This window comes from Octopus sinensis, linkage group LG18 (genome assembly GCF_006345805.1).
Source record: "Octopus sinensis linkage group LG18, ASM634580v1, whole genome shotgun sequence".
Taxonomy (NCBI): Eukaryota; Metazoa; Mollusca; class Cephalopoda; order Octopoda; family Octopodidae; genus Octopus; species Octopus sinensis.
The window spans coordinates 37,065,655-37,082,511 of record NC_043014.1 but is presented as its reverse complement, the minus strand read 5'-3'; the positions used below and the strand labels follow the sequence as shown (position 1 = coordinate 37,082,511).

Genomic DNA, 16,857 nt, shown 5'->3' with positions numbered 1-16,857 from the left:
TGAATTCCTTTGTCTGAATTGAACTCTCTTTCTCTGTCTATTATTTATTTGTAAAAACTTTTTTGAACTGCCATTTTTAATTTTATTTCTTCCCTTCTGTTGCATTTTTTCATTCTCCTTTCTGTGGCTAATTTTAGTTTATCATTTTGAACTGTTGTATTTTACGTTATGGCAAAGGCAAAGAATTTCACTGTGTGGGAATTAACACCTCCCAAAAAATATTTGCACGAACTCGAGGAAAAGACCGTGGTGCTGAGGACATATTCAAAGTCACTCGACACCATAATGGTTTTTCCGAGAGACACCATTGTGAACGAGCTGGCAGACTATATGCTAGCCGTTAAACATATTCAACGGGGAGTCAAATATGCAACGGTATGGTTGCTATTTGACTCCGCTAAAGCAGCTTGCAAATTTGCAAGCCAGCCCATTGAGGGCGATGAGATTCTGTTTCTCCCCAGTTACAAGGGGGAAAAATTGTTACGTTTATGGGTCTGTGGCCTGCCGCCCGGCTTTGAGCCCGAGTGGGTGGAAGATTCCATCCGCCGGGGTCTGAGCGGTGGTAGCGCCAAGATCCTGAATGTGAAAATGCAGCCTGCGGCTAACTGGGAAGGGTCAAAGGCCACTTTGACTCTGTGGACCCAGTCGGCCAAGAGTCTGGTTTTGCCAGACTTCTTGAAGATGGCCGGGTCAAAGTATCTGGTAATGCTTGAGGGACGCGCCCCCAGGTGTCACCTGTGTTCGGAGACCGGCCACATCAAGAAGAGCTGCCCCAGGAACCAGAGTAGGATCCTGGAGCGGCTGATATCAGAGCCTCTCCCTGCCCCACCAGTGGAGGGAGAGAAACAAAGTGAGGAGGGGGAAAAATCCTCCTCCAAAAGAAAGAGAAAGGTGGGGAGCAATGACGACCCACCAAAGAAACCGGAGGCTTCGGAAGAAAAAGAGGACCCGGTGCGTACAGCACTGGAACCTCAACCTCCCGAGGCCCGGCGTAAAAAGAAACAGAAAAAGAAGAACGGGACGCCACCAGCGGATAGTAACACGCAGATGGCGTCTCCCATGTGTTCTCCGGCGTTTGTGATGCCGGAGAAATTCTATGTAGTCCTCTTCCATAAAGGAGGCACAGTAGAAAACGAAATAGGGAAGATGAGGAAGAGAAACGAATGGGAGGGACTTCGGTCCTGCATGGAGTATCCCAAGTGGCCTTCGCAGCTGGCTGCGGAGGTCCTACTCGAAAATGATATGTGCAGGATCGAGAATTCTTTCCCGGAGGATCTCTTGCAAGTCATACCTATATGCGGAAACCTGACGACGGACGATTGTGTCATTAAGGCAAGAGAGTTCGTCGGTCGGGTGACGTAAAATCGTATTACATTGTGACAGAGGTTTATTGCCTCTGAAGAGACTTTTTAATTGTAAATTAAAACTTTTTGTGAAATTTTTTGAAATTTATTGTAATTTTTGAAACTGTGTAAATCATTGAAAAAAAGAACATTGTTTTAGAGAAGCAAAAGTCGACGGGCGCTTTCTGACTTCTCCCATCACCATCTTCATCCACCACCACCATCATCCATTAATGTCTTTGTCCAGCCCGGAGCTACCGCTACCTCTGTGTGATGCCCTAGTGGCAAATTATTGAAATAAAGTAGCTTGTTTACCAACCACATGGTTCTGGGTTCAGTCCCACTGCGTGGCACCTTGGGCAAGTGTCTTCTACTATAGCCTCAGGCCAACCAAAGCCTTGTGAGTGGATTTGGTAGACGGAAACTGAAAAGAAGCCCGTCGTATATATGTATATTTATATCTATGCATGTGTGTTTGTGTGTCTGTGTTTGTCCCCCCCCCTCGCATTGCTTGACAACCGATGCTGGTGTGTTTATGTCCCTGTTACTTAGCGGTTCGGCAAAATAGACCGATAGAATAAGTACTGGGCTTACAAAAGAATAAGTCCCGGGGTCGAGTTGCTCGATTAAAGGCGGTGCTCCAGCATGGCTGCAGTCAAATGACTGAAACAAGTAAAAGAGTAAAAGAGTATATATATCATGGACTCTCCTGTTGTTAGACAATGTATGAGGGCTTGGCAATTACTTGCCGAACAACCACACAGATGATTTGTTTATAGTGATCAAATGTTTGTGTACATATAAGCTCATTCCCTCCATCAGATCGACATTACATGTACAGGTGTACCATGTACCATCTGTCAGATGATGAAATGATCGCAGAGCAACATGAAATGAAGTGCTTTGCTCAAGAACACAATGCAATGCCAGGTCTAGGGATTCAACCTCCGATCTTGTAATTGTGAGTGCATCACCCTAACCACTAAGCCATGTACCTTCACAATATATATACACACACACACACACACACATGATGACTGGCTAGTGGAGCGCTAAGAGTACCATACGAGTGAGATCGTGGCCAGAGCAACAAGCTGGCCTCCGTGCCAATGGCACGTTAAAAGCACCATTTGAGCATGGCCGTTCCCATTAACGCCTGACTGGCCTTCGTGCCGGTGGCACGTAAAAGCACCCACTACACTATCAGAGTGGTTGGCATTAGGAAGGGCATCCAGCTGTAGAAACTCTGCCAGATCAGATTGGAGTCTGGTGCAGCCATCTGGTTCACCAGACCTCAGTCAAATCATCCAACCCATGCTAGCATGGAAAGCGGACTTGAAACGATGATGATGATGATTCGATAAGCATGTGACATTGTTTAATTTGTTCTACTTTTTTTTTAAGTCAGTAGAGTTTGATTTGAAGAGGATTTGGTTGCTATTTCTAGCACCTTGTAAGTGGTGTTGTTTTGCTCCAAGTTAGCCATGACCATCACATCTTTTTCCCAGGCTGACAGAACCCAAGGCTTCATTATCTGTGTCTTTCATTATTTAATATGGCAGATTATGATTTGAGCGGGATATAGCTGCTACTTCTTGCAGGTTGAGTAAAATTTGGTGGTCCCTTGTTGACACTGTGCTCATATGAGTTTATGTAAAGTTTATGTAAAACTGTGTTTATATTGTGCTTATGCCTTGACAGCTCAACCATGTTTTTCTGGTTTTAATTATTGCAGGCCAAAAAGAAAGATTTGTCAAATGCAGTAGAAATGAAACTATATGGAAAATTAACACGGGAAATATTTGATTGGCACCCTGACAAGTTGTTGTGTCGACGGTTCAATGTTCCTGACCCCCACCCAGGGTATGTGACCTACCTTTGTTCTCAATTTATAACTTGTTGTTGTATGGCTCCAAGACAGTTCTGATCAAGCAGACCTGTAGCATAGAGTTAGTTGGTTGAATGAATTAAGTGTGACCCACAACTCTTATTTTTTTTTCCAGTTATACCTAGCCCCTATTTAGCTTAAGACTACACTGCGCTCTCCAATATGCATTGAGTCATATGGAGTGGACTGTGACAATGTGGACATACTGCACTGTCCCCAGTGTCCAGTGTATTTCTGTATAGCCACAAATTCTCATTGTTTTCATAGTGATGCAGGTAAAGTAGACTCAGCCTGAATTGCTGTTCTTCTGTCCTCCTTGACACAATGTTTTGGGTCAGTGAGGCTATTGACTTGTAACTAGTATTTCAGTGTTAAATGCAGGGACAGCACTGCTATCTCACAGTACACTTTCTTGCTGTAAAGATCCTCTATTTATTATGATGCTTTGTGCTTTCATCATCATCATCGTCATAAATTATGATGGTATTACTCTGTTGTTGCCACTATCTTCATTATACATTTATTCGGCAGAATTGTGGCTTACCTCTTTGAGCCTGTAACACTAGTTTACCAGTGGATGGCTTATTTTTCTCTATACCATAGCATCACTCTCTACTATAGCACCGGTCGAGTGCCAGGTATATGGTAAAATAAGGTTCAGGATGTCAGGGCTCAAAGGGTTAAGCACCCCATATAAACCCTCATAACTTTTTTGTATGTTTTGGAATTTTTGGTAAATTTTGTGAATTTGTGTTCACATGATTTTGTGTGTATGATCTAAGGGCAATTTAATTGTCATTTTTAGCACAACTCATGGTCATCTGATATCTTTCTTGTTTCATTTCACTCTCACATGTATTGATGTTTTTCAATATTTTTCTCCTCATAAACACGATTAATGGTATGATGATGCGCCTAAGTGTGATCCATTGCTGGGATTTAAGCAAAAAATTTGGACGCTCCATATTTTAAACTCTAATTTAAAAAGAAGAAAAAATTTGAAGAGTGAAATTTTTTAGGATTTATGTTTTCAAGTTAAACAATTTTCTCGCATGGCTGGACATGCTTACACAGAAGTTTGGAAGCAAAGGACACCATTTGGATGACAGTGACTCTTGTTTACAACTGTCACATCCAACCCATGCTGTCATGACAAGGATAGAGAGAAAAAGAGAGAGACACACACACATGCTCACTCACTCGCTCACTTGCTCTAAGCTTCTTTCAGTTTGCATCTACTAAACCCATTCACAAGGCTCCGGTTGTCAGCTCAGCGCTATAGTTGAAAACACTTGCCCAATGTGCCAAGCAATGGGATTGACCCCAGAACCAAGTGGCTGGAAAGCAAGCTTCTTAACCACTCAACCATAACTGTACCTATATAGCCTTGTAAAGAATTCTTGTTTCTGATTTCTTCAAAAATAGAAGGGCGGTCCATTACTAGGATTTAAGCAAAAAATTTGAATTGTTTCTTATAGGGTCTTTGAGATTGGAGGAGGAACGGAGGGAAAGAACCTACAGCTCATAGATTATTCTTTGACCAGGACCCCACACTAAATGAACGCTTGCTACAAACTGGACTCTGCTAAAGCTACCTGGGTGCCAAGAGCCAATGACAGACTGGGAGGTAGAAGGGCATCATGCTGTAGAAATCACACCAGAGCTGACGTTGGAGCTCGACACAGTCCTGTCACCCATCCCGTCAAACTGTCCAACCTATGTCAGTATGGAAAACAGATGTTAAAAGATGGTGATGATGATGATGACTCAAGACTAGGTATTGTCCATCTAACAGGCTTTCACAGTTTCACTCATAAAGATTGGGCTAACTTGAAGCCATGATATAAAACACTTATACATGGTGTTGCACAGTAATTGTTGAAGAAATTTCTTACCATATCTGTTTCTTTATTACCCATAAGGGGCTAAACATAGAGGGGACAAACAAGGACAGACAAACGGATTAAGTCGATTTCATCGACCCCAGTGCGTAATTGGTACTTAATTTATCGACCCCGAAAGGATGAAAGGCAAAGTCGACCTCGGCGGAATTTGAACTCAGAACATAACGGCAGACGAAATACGGCTACGCATTTCGCCCGGCGTGCTAACATTTCTGTCAGCAACCCATATCATCATCATCATCATCATTTAATGTCCTGTCTTCCATGCTGGCATGGGTTGGATGGTTTGACAGGAGCTGGCCAGGTAGAAGATACACTAGGCTACTGTGTCTGTTTTAGCATGGTTTTTTACAACTGGATGCCCTTTTTAACACCAACCACTCTGTAGAGTGAACTGAGTGCATTTTATGTCACACCACCACGGACAAAGTCAGTTTTGGCATGGGTTTTACAGCTGGATGTCTTTCCAAACACCAACCACTTCACAGTGTGGACTGGATGATTTTTACATGGCACCAGCATTGGCAGAGACACCAAATAACTTGCAAGACAAGGTATTTTGAGAGGAGAGGGAGCATTGGAGGTGATCTTGTGTCAGATGAGGGAAGATCAGAGTGTGACAAAGAGACAGAGAGGTAGAAACAGGTGTCTTGCTATAGAGAAGGTACATGGTTACCTGGCCGAAAGAGAGAGAGAGAGAGAGAGAAAGAGAGACATAACAAGAAAAAAAGCAGAAACAGGTGTGCTGCTGCAAAGGAGAGACTTAGTTACCTAGCCAGAGGGAAGAGCAAGAGAAGGAAACTAAGCTTAAAATTTTTGTTCCTAAAATCGTATTGTTTGTATATTTTAGGTCTGGTATTATTGGTGTACCAAAAGCAAAACATGACAAATATTCCATTTTTGATTTTCTTGCACCACCGCCGGTAACAGAAGAGAAAAACAGATGTCAACAAGGTACTGTGGTGTGGTCTTTTATTTGTATTAAGTCCAACTTGGGTATGATTTTTTGTTGTCATTTTTGCTTGCAGTGCTGAGTTTAGTATGATGTTAGTACTCTGTCATCATGCACCTGGAAAGAGGTAGAATTTGTTTAAGTTTCAAAAATGATAAACAAAAGTTGTAGAGGAAGAATACAGCTAGAAAAAAAGTAATGAAACTACTACTACTACTACTACTTACTACTACTACTACTACTACTACTACTACTACTACTACTGCTGCTGCTGCTGCTACTGCTGCTGCTGCTACTACTACTGCTGCTAATACTACTACTACTACTACTACTACTACTGCTGCTGCTGCTGCTACTACTACTACTACTACTACTACTACTACTACTACCACCACCACTACTACTATTACTTACTAACTACTACATCATCATCATTTAACATCCATTTTCTATGCTGGTATGGGTTAGGCAGTTTGATTGGAAGTAGTAAGCCGGAGAGCTGCACCAGGTACCAGTCTGTTCTGGCTTATTTCTACAGCTGGATGCCCTTCCTAATGCCAACCACTTCAAAAAGTATACTGGGTGCCTTTAATGTATCACCAGCATGGGTGCCTTTCACATGTCACTGGTACAGGTGCCTTTTATGTGCCACCAGCACCAGCCATGACTATGATTTCACTTAGTTTGACATGTCTTCTTAAGCACAGTAAAGGCATAGGAGTGGCTGTGTGGTAAGTAGCTTGCTTACGAACCATATGGTTCCGGGTTCAGTCCCACTGTGTGGCACCTTGGGCAAGTGTCTTCTAATTTAGCCTCAGGCCGACCAAAGCCTTGTGAGTGGATTTGGTAGACAGAAACTGAAAGAAGCCCATTGTATATATGTATATAAATGTATGTATGTGTGTATGTATATGTTTGTGTGTATGTATATGTTTGTGTGTATTGCTTGACAACTGATGCTGGTGTGTTTACGTCCCCGTAACTTAGTGGTTTGGCAAAAGAGACCGATAGAATAAGTACTAGACTTACAAAGAATAAGTCCTGGGGTCGATATGCTCGACTAAAGACGGTGCTCCAGCTTGGCCACAGTCAAATGACTGAAACAAGTAAAAGAGTCTCAGTCAGTTGTCATCACCTCCGTGAGACTCAACATCTGAAGATCATATGTCACCATCACATCCCACGTCTTCCTGGGTCTCTCCCTTCCACAGAGAAAAATATTTTTCATGTTTATTCAAATAACATTGGGAAAGAATAAAACAAATGGAGCAGGAGGTGGTGGGGATGAAAAAAAATTAATGACAACCCAATATAATGATTAAATTGGTTGAAACAAAGTTCTTCTATCATGGCTAAGGTGCAGGAAATAGTTACTCTTTTACTTGTTTCAATCATGTGACTGTGGCCATGCTGGAGCACCGCCTTTAGTCGATCAAATCGACCCCAGGACTTATTCTTTGTAAGCCTAGTACTTATGTTATCGGTCTCTTTTTTTTGCCAAACCGCTAAGTTACGGGGACGTAAACACACCAGCATCGGTTGTCAAGCGATGTTGGGGAACAAACACAGACACACAAACACCTACACACACATATATATACACATACATATATACAACAGGCTTCTTTCAGTTTCCGTCTACCAAATCCACTCACAAGGCTTTGGTCGGCCCGAGGCTATAGTAGAAGACACTTACCCAAGGTGCCACGCACCTTGGGTAAGTGTCTGAACCTGGAACCATGTGGTTCGTAAGCAAGCTACTTACCACACAGCCACTCTTACGGCTATATTCTTATTGTAACAGTCAGTTGTCTCTGTAGTCCCTAATTCATGGTTTGGTTGACTCTGGCAAAGAGAGTTAAGTGTCATACCCATGGATACTGTACAGTTCTGGTATTCATTCCCCCTCGTGATGTTAAGGGCAGTCCCCCTGCTGAAGCAGATTGGCCTGTAAGAGTCCTGTGTCAGTGCCACATAAAAAGCACTCATGCTGGTGCCACCTAAAAGCGCTTGTGTGATGCCACATGAAAACACCCAGCACACCCTGTAAAGTGGTTGGCATTAAGAAGGGCATCCAGCTTGCCAGCACAGGTCAAACCATCCAACCCATGCCAGCATGGACAACTGACATTAAATGATGATGAACATTTAATCCTTTAGCCTGTAGCTTAACATCTTACCAACCCAATCATCTGTTATTGTATTGAGATGATATTGTGCTCTGTTGGTATTGTTTGGGAATTTTATCAATGATGTTACTATAAGATTCAGAAAACTGAATCTTGTAGTAACAATATAATAATGCAGAATGATTAAAATTTTGCTGCTTCTTATTGCTGTTAATACAAGGTACACACATGGTTATGTGTTGGGGCAAGTATCTTCTACTATAGCCCCAGGCCAACTGAGGGACTTGCTATCTGAATTGACTGTAGCTTGGTAGATAAAGTAATTAAGGATACCTGTGCCAGTGGCATATAAAAAGCACTCACTACACTCACAGTGGTTGGCGTTATGAAGGGCATCCAACCGTAGAAACACTGCCAGATCAGACTGGGCCTGGTGCAGCCTTCTGGCTTCCCAGACCCCAGTTGAACCGTCTAACCCATGCTAGCATGGAAAGCGGACGTTAAACGATGATGATGAATACAGAGAAGACCCCCAGCCCATCAAGAATCACCACGGAAATGCTTAAAATATCTGGTAGTGTAGGATATTGCCTAATCACCCATATAATTAATAAGATTGTTCATGAGGGAGTCCTACCCAATGGTTGGTGTAGCAGCACCATAGTCAACTGCTATAAAGGTAAAGGTGATGCCTTAGACAGAAATAATTACAGAGGCATCAGATTACTGGACTAGATGATGAAAGTCACAGAAAGGGTCATAGCTCAATTAATTAGGGAGAGAGTTAGTATAAATGAGATGCAGTTTGGGTTTATGCCATGTAGGAGCACAACTGATGCTATATTCCTGGTTAGGTAACTGCAGGAGGATTATCTAGCCAAAAATAAACCCCAGTACTTGGCTTTTCTCGACATGCAGAAAGCCTTGGACAGTCCCTTGCTCTCTTATCTGGTGGTCAATGTGGAAGCTAGGGTTAGATGAGTGGTTGGTGAGAGCTGTACAAACCATGTACAGGGATGCTGTCAGCAATGAATATAGCGATGAATTCAGGATACAAGTGGGGGTTCACCAAGTCTCAGTCCTCAGCTCCCTCTTGTTCATCATAGTCCTCCAGGCAGTACAAGAGGAATTTAAGACAGGCTGCCTCTGGGAGCTCCTCTATACTGATGACCTTGCTCTTATAGCTGAATCACTACTTGAACAAGAGAAGAAATTTTGGGTGTGGAAGCAAGGTTTAGAATTAAAGAGCCTTAGAGTTAACTTAGCAAAAACTAAAGTCTTAGTAAGTAGAAAAGCAGACAAATCACAAATTCCTTCAGGTAGATAGCCCTGCTTGATCTGTAGAAAAGGCGTAGGTAGAAACTGTATCCAGTGTAAGCTATGGACACATAAGAAGTGCAGCAATATCAGAGGAACGTTAACAGGGAAACTAGTTTTTTGTGTGTGGAAGTGTACAGGTACAATAAACATTAAAAATGTATGGAAAATACACTCCCTCAAATACCAGGGGAAAAAATTAGAAGTAGTTGATAGCTTCTGTTAGCTTGGTGACCAAGTCAGTAGTGGAGGTGGATGCTCTCAGAGTGTAGCTGCTAGAATAAGAATAGGCTGGGTAAAGTTCAGAGAGCTCCTACATCTGTTCGTAACTAAGGGCCGCTCCGTCAGAGTGAAAGGCAGATTGTATGTTGCCTGTGTGCAAACAGCTATGCTACATGGCAGTGAAACACGGGCTGTGACTACCAAGAACATGTGTAGCTTTGAAAGAAATGAAGCTAGTGTGCTTCGCTGGATATGCAATGTCAGTTTGCATGTACGACAGAGTGTAAATGTCTTGAGAGAAAAGTTGGGCATAACAGACATTGGATATAGTATCCAAGAGAGATGACTGTGTTGGTATGGTCATGTGATGTATATGGATGTGGACAGCTATATGAAGAAGTGCCAATCTCTAATAGTGGAAGGGGAAACCAAGGAAGACATGGAATGAGGTGGTGAAGCATGATCTTTGAACGTTGGGCCTCATGGAGTCAATGACTAGTGGCTGAGACCTTTAGTGATATGCTGTGCTTGAGAAGACCTGTCAAGCTAAGTGAAATTGTAGTAGTGGCAGATACTGGTGTCACACAACTGGCATGGAAGCTGGTGGTATGTAAAAGCACCCATTACACTCTCAGTTGGCGTTAGGAAGGGTATCCAGCTGTACAAACCATTCCAAATCAGACTGGAGTCTCGTGCAGCCCCTCAGGCCATACCAGCCCTGGTCAAACCATCCAACCTATATCAGTATGGGACAACAGACGTTAAATGATGATGATGATACATACATGCATACATACATACATACATAAATACATATATATATATATGGTGTTATATTGTACCTAACTGTTTATATTTTTGATATATGTATTAGTGTTTCACTAAATGAGACAAATTTTTATGGTAAAAATATATATAATAGGTGCAGGAGTGGCTGTGTGGTAAGTAGCTTGCTAACCAACCACATGGTTCCGGGTTCAGTCCCACACAAAAAAAAACGGACGGGACATTCGAAGCCTTCAATCTTCAATCAAGAACCGGATCATCTTCGCAATTTCGGCTGATTAATCTATATATATAGCAATTAAGGGTAAAACTAATTAATTACGAAGTAATCAAGTAGAAGAAATGGCTTAGATTTTGGCTGCTATTTCTGAACTTCGGTATGTGGTGATGCATTTCTTTTGCTGACCCCTCAATATTAGTATATATATATATATATATATATATATATATATATATAGACCAAAGTGTATGTTTGCCGCTATATATATATATATATATATATATATATAAAATACAAAATGGGACAACAAAGCATCCAGATAGACGATACAAAGAAAAAAAAGGATGGGTCATTCGAAGTTTTCTTTCCTCAGTCAAGTACCAGATTATCTTTGCAATTTTGGCTGATTATACTTGAGATTGCTCCAATCTGGCCAGCCCCAAGGAAAAACTAAGCTAAGAGCATTAGATTCCTTGGAAGAAAGCAGCAAATGTATACAAAAACAAGATCCCTGCAAAGCCAATTTAGCCTCTTTTATGAGTGTGTGTGTGTGTGTGTGTGTACTTTTGTTTAGACATATGATGTTTGTAAATGAGCATCATTATCATGCATGTCAAGATCATATGTCCCCTTTGAAGCTTTTTTTCTTTGTTTTTTTTTTCTACTTCATTATTTGGGGATTTGTTTTTTCTTCTTAAATCCTCTGTATTTTTGCTTTCAATGCTGATTCATCATTATCAGATGATCCTGTAAAGAGCAGTGACAACACGGCAAAGAATACCAGTGATAAAACAACAACTTCTGCACCTGAAAAACCTTCCATTTTCAGTCACCTAATGGCTGAAAAGCCAGCCTCTACACCTTCCATCTCTGATAGTCCCAACAAAGAACCAGTGATAACATCAACCCCTCAACCAGTAAGTAAAAGGATTATTATTCAACCCTTTCAGTCGGGGACTGAATTTGATCTGAAATTCAAGTCTTTATACCTATGTTAGAAATCATTACTATTACTACTATTATTATTATTATTATTATTATTATTATTATTATTATTATTAAGAAGGTAGCAAGCTGGCAGAATCATTAGCATGCTGGCTGAAATGCTTAGCGGTATTTTGTCTGCTGCTACTTTCTGAGTTCAAATTCCGCCAAGGTTGTCTTTAGCTTTCATCCTTTCAGGGTCAATAAATTAAGTATCAGTTGCATACTGGGGTCGATCTAATCGACTGGCCCCCTCCTCCAAAATTTCAGGCCTTGTGCCTATAGTAGAAAGGATTATTATTATTAATGTTATTATCATTATTATTATTATTATTATTATTATTATTATTATTATTAAGGCAGCGAGCTGGCAGAATTGTTAGCATGCTTGACAAAATGCTTAGTGATATTTTGCCTGTTGCTATTTTCAGAGTTCAAATTCTCCTGCGGTTGACTTTACCTTTCATCATTTCAGGGTCAGTAAAATAAGTACCAGTTGAACATTGGGGTTGATGTAATCAGCTTATCCCCTCCCCCAAAATTGCTGCCCTTGTCACAAAATTTGAAACTATAGTTATTATTATTAAGGCAGTGAGCTGACAGGATCATTAGCACAATGGGCAAAATGCTTAGTAGCATTTCGTCTGTCTTAATGTTCTGAGTTCAAATTCTGCCAAGGTCAGCTTTGTCGTTCATCTTTTTCGGGTCGATAAAATAAGTTCCAGTTGAGCACTGGGGTTGATGTAATCAACTAGTCCCCTCCCCCAAAATTTCAGGCTTATGTCTTTAGTAGAAAGGATTCTTATTATTAAGGCAGAAAGCTGACAGAATTGTTAGCTCACCGGATGAAGTGCTTTGTGGTATTTCACCCATCACTACATTCTGAGTTCAAATTCCACTGAGGTTCACTTTGCCTTTCATTCTTTCGGGGTCAATAAATTAAGTACCAGTGAAGCATGAGCTGATGTAATCAACTAGTCCCCCTCCCCAAATTTCAGGCCTTGTGCCTATAATAGAAAAGATTATTATCATTATTGTTTAAGACATCACACAGTATCTAATATCGTGATGTTGATTGATGATATTGTGTCTACCAGGGGTTTGTACTCTCTGTCAAGTCACAACAAGGACTTCAGACAGACAGTACTTTATGCATTATGCATGCAGTTCCAAGTAAGGCCGATTTTTGCAATACACCTAGATTGTAGGTTATTTCTAAAGTTTCCAGATGTTTTTCCAGGTTGGGTGGTATTGAACCCAATATTCCAATGACAATAGGGACAACCTTTATGCTTGACTCTCGTAGTTGCCACATCTTAGCATTCTCAATTCTCAGGTCTCCATATTTAGCAATCTTTTCTCTTTCTTTCATGATTAATATGTTGATTTCCTGGCACTGCCTCATCAATTATTAGTCACTCTTGTTTTGACCCTCCTAAAGGTTACTAACACCTTGTCTGTGTGGAAGTCAAAGTCCCAGAGGATTTTTGCCTTCCCCTTTTTGTCCATTACCTTTTCTGGTGTATGTTGGTAGATTTTCAACCTGGTTGAAAATCTCTCAACCAGGTTTCTGTCTTTATCCTTATTCCATCTTTGTTACAAGGTCAATTTTGTCTTTAATCATTTAAAGGGCAGTAAAATAAACTTAGAATTTTGGTGGTTTACAAATGAACTTGGATTGTGTTCAGAGTTAAATGAACATTTCTTGCAGCAAATTGTATTGTATTTTGATTTATGAATTTACACATAATATGTCCTATTTTGAAGTGAAGCTGTTGTGGGACACTAATATTTTAAACTGCCCCAATAAATCCTTTTGTTTTATTGGATTACAGAAGCCTTCTGGTTTCTTTCATTTCAGACTGTTGAAGAGGGAGAGAGGCCACCTATGGATCTCTTTAAAGCTATATTTGCTGACTCATCCTCAGACAGTGAAGAGGAGGAAGAAGAAGAGAAGCCTGAGAGAAAGAAGGAAGAGCACAAAGAAGAAGAAAAGAAGAAAAAGGAAGAAGTGAATGAAAATGAAAAAAATAGGGCAAAAGAAACTGAGTCCAAAGAGAAAGAATTGAAGCCAACATTACCACCAGGTAAATCAGTCTGTGTTAAATATGAATATAAAATTTGCATTTATGTATCTGAGTTTTTTTTAGACCACATTGTATATTATTATAGGACAGTGTGTTGCAAAACTCTGACATTCACCATATGAAATATCTTGAAGACTGAAACTTTTTCACTCTATCTCTCAGTCTCTCTCTCATATAAATATATATATATGTTTGTGTGCATGTGTGTATGTATATATATATATATATATATATAATAAAAACTTACTTGGAGAAGAGAAATAGAGAAATAATGCATGCGTTCGGTCATATAATAATATAATAAATAAATAAATTATATGCATATATACATACATATATGTACATACTTACATCTACATGTATATATACATGCATATATATATATATGAGTACAGGACACCACAAATAAACGTAGAACACAACGAGAAACGAAAACATAAAATCAAACAAGGAAACGGACTTTTTTTAACGAAAAAACAAGGAAACGGACTTTTTTTAAACAACGATAAAAACAGAGTACAGGACAAACAACACAAGGAAAATTCCCCTTCATCAGCTGCCCCTGGTTCGACTCAATGTGTCTTCGAAACATGCATTGAGTCGAACCAGGTGCAGCTGATGAAGGGGAATTTTCCTTGTATTGCTTGTCCTGTACTCTGTTTTTTCATTGTTTAAAAAAAGTCTGTTTCCTTGTTTTTTTGTTGTTAAAAAAAGTCCGTTTCCTTGTTTGATTCTATGTTTTCATTTCTCGTTGTGTTCTACGTTTATTTGTGGTGTCCTGTACTCATATATATATATATATATATATATATATATATATATATATGCATGTATATATACATGTAGATGTAAGTATGTACATATATGTATGTATATATGCATATATTTTATTTATTTATTATATTATTATATATATATATATATATACACACACACAAACACATATCTTTTATCAGTCATTAGACTGTGGCCATGCTGGGGCACCGCCTTGAAGAATTTTTAGTTGAATGAGTTGAACTCAGTACTTAATATTTTGCTAAGCCTGGTACTTATTCCATCAGTCTGTTTTGCCAAACTGCTAAGTTATGGGTATATAAGCATGCCAACACCGGTTGTCAAGCAGTAGTGGGGACAAACAGGCATAAAGACACACAGACGCACACATACACACACACATGATGGGCTTCTTCCAGTTTCTGCCTACCAAATCCACTCACAAGGCTTTGGTGGCCTGAGGCTATAGTAGAAGACACTTTCCCGAGGTGGCCTGTAGTAGGACTGAACCTGGAACCTTGTGGTTGGAAAGCAAACTTCTTACCATACAGCCATACCTGTGCCTATATATATATATATATATATTGTTTTGCTGGGGAAGGCGGGTTTATAGGATTACTCTGGGTTTCCCGTCCATAAAAGGTTTACCTTTATGGTGTATCATCAGAACCCAAAACTTGTTGGCCTAAGACCTCTTCAAAATTTTTTTGAAGAGGTCTTAGGCCAACAAGTTTTGGGTTCTGAATGATACACCATAAAGGTAAACCTTTTATGGACGGGGAACCCAGGGCAATCCCATAAACAGGCCTTCCCCATTATAAAAAAATATATTTATATAGACTGCTCTACTTCTTAGAGTGTGCTTCTTCCTCGGATTTATGTTTTCCACAAATGATATATATATATATATATATATATATATATATATATATATATATATATACATATATATATATATAATCATCACCATCATTTAATGTCCATTTTCTATGCTGGCATGGCTCAACAGAATCCAGCAAGCCAAAGGTCTGCACCAAGTTCCAATGTCTGTTTTCGGTAAGACGTTTACTTTGTAACCATGGGGTCTCAGCCCCAGTCAGACTACATGGTACCTAAGCCAAGTATCTTCTACTTTGGCTTTTGGCCACCCAGTACCTTGTAAGTAGTATTGGTAAACAGAAACTGTAAGAAAGATGTGTCATATGTATGTACACAAACAAACACACACACTTATATGCATACATGTGTGGATATTATCATTTCCTCATCTTTGCACGAGATTAATTGGCAAAAAAAAAAGAAAGAAAAATCAATGATATCATGTCTATATTCCTTGCAAACAAAACATTTATAACACTGCCTTCAAAGTTTAATGGAATAAATATATTTCTTACTTGCAAAAACAGGTAAGAGTTGATAATAGGAAGGTCTTTTATATGTAAAAAAAATACTGCTTCAGATAAGTAACCATCCAACCCATGCCAACATAAAAAAAACAAAAGTAAATCAAATAAATGAATTGTGTGAATCTGCTGTAATATATTGTATCAATTCAGTCACTTTGTATTATATGATGTTGGAGTCATAAAAAGCTGGTTTCTTTCCTCTTATTTTAGAAACTTTTCAAGCACCTAATCTTGAAAGAAAAAAAGAAAATGCTGAAAGCATAAAAGAAAAGATCTCACCATCTCACAGTTCTAAAGACAGTGATTCTACAGAAAATGAGGCAGCCTCAGTTGAAGTTTATGGCCCAGCTCTTCCACCAAAGTTTACAACAAAATCTCCAAGTAAATCATATTTGTCAGAATATTTATTGTTTACATTTGGATGTATAATTATTTTTACTACATCATCATCATCATCGTTTAATGTCCGTTTTCCACACTAGCACGGGTTGGACGGTTTGACCGGGGTCTGGGAAGCCAGGGTCTGCACCAGGCTCCAGTCTGATCTGGCAGTGTTTCTACAGCTGGATGCCCTTCCTAACGCCAACCACTCCGCGAGTGTAGTGGGTGCTTTTTACGTACCAGGTAAGTCTGGCATCGGCCACGATCGGTTGGTGCTTTTTATGTGCCACCGGCACAGAAGCCAGTCAAGGTGGCGCTGGCATCGAGTACTGTTACTTCGTGACCTGACCCTGCACATTCCTATGTTGATGATCTTTCAGATTTTGGTAACCTTTAATGTACACACATCAGATACAGATACACGTTGGCCAATTAACACAGTCATTAGAGTGTCGGATACATTG

At 39.9% G+C, this 16,857-nt stretch overlaps 1 protein-coding gene across 1 annotated transcript in view; it reads left to right on the top strand.

The window, feature by feature from the left end:
• LOC115221755 (G patch domain-containing protein 1-like) overlaps positions 1-16,857 on the top strand; it is a 147,953-nt gene that overhangs the window by 123,934 nt on the left and 7,162 nt on the right. The window contains 5 exon segments of the mRNA XM_029791973.2: positions 3,079-3,206; positions 5,986-6,089; positions 11,503-11,678; positions 13,607-13,832; positions 16,223-16,393. Of these exon segments, the coding sequence (XP_029647833.2) occupies positions 3,079-3,206; positions 5,986-6,089; positions 11,503-11,678; positions 13,607-13,832; positions 16,223-16,393 (805 nt within the window).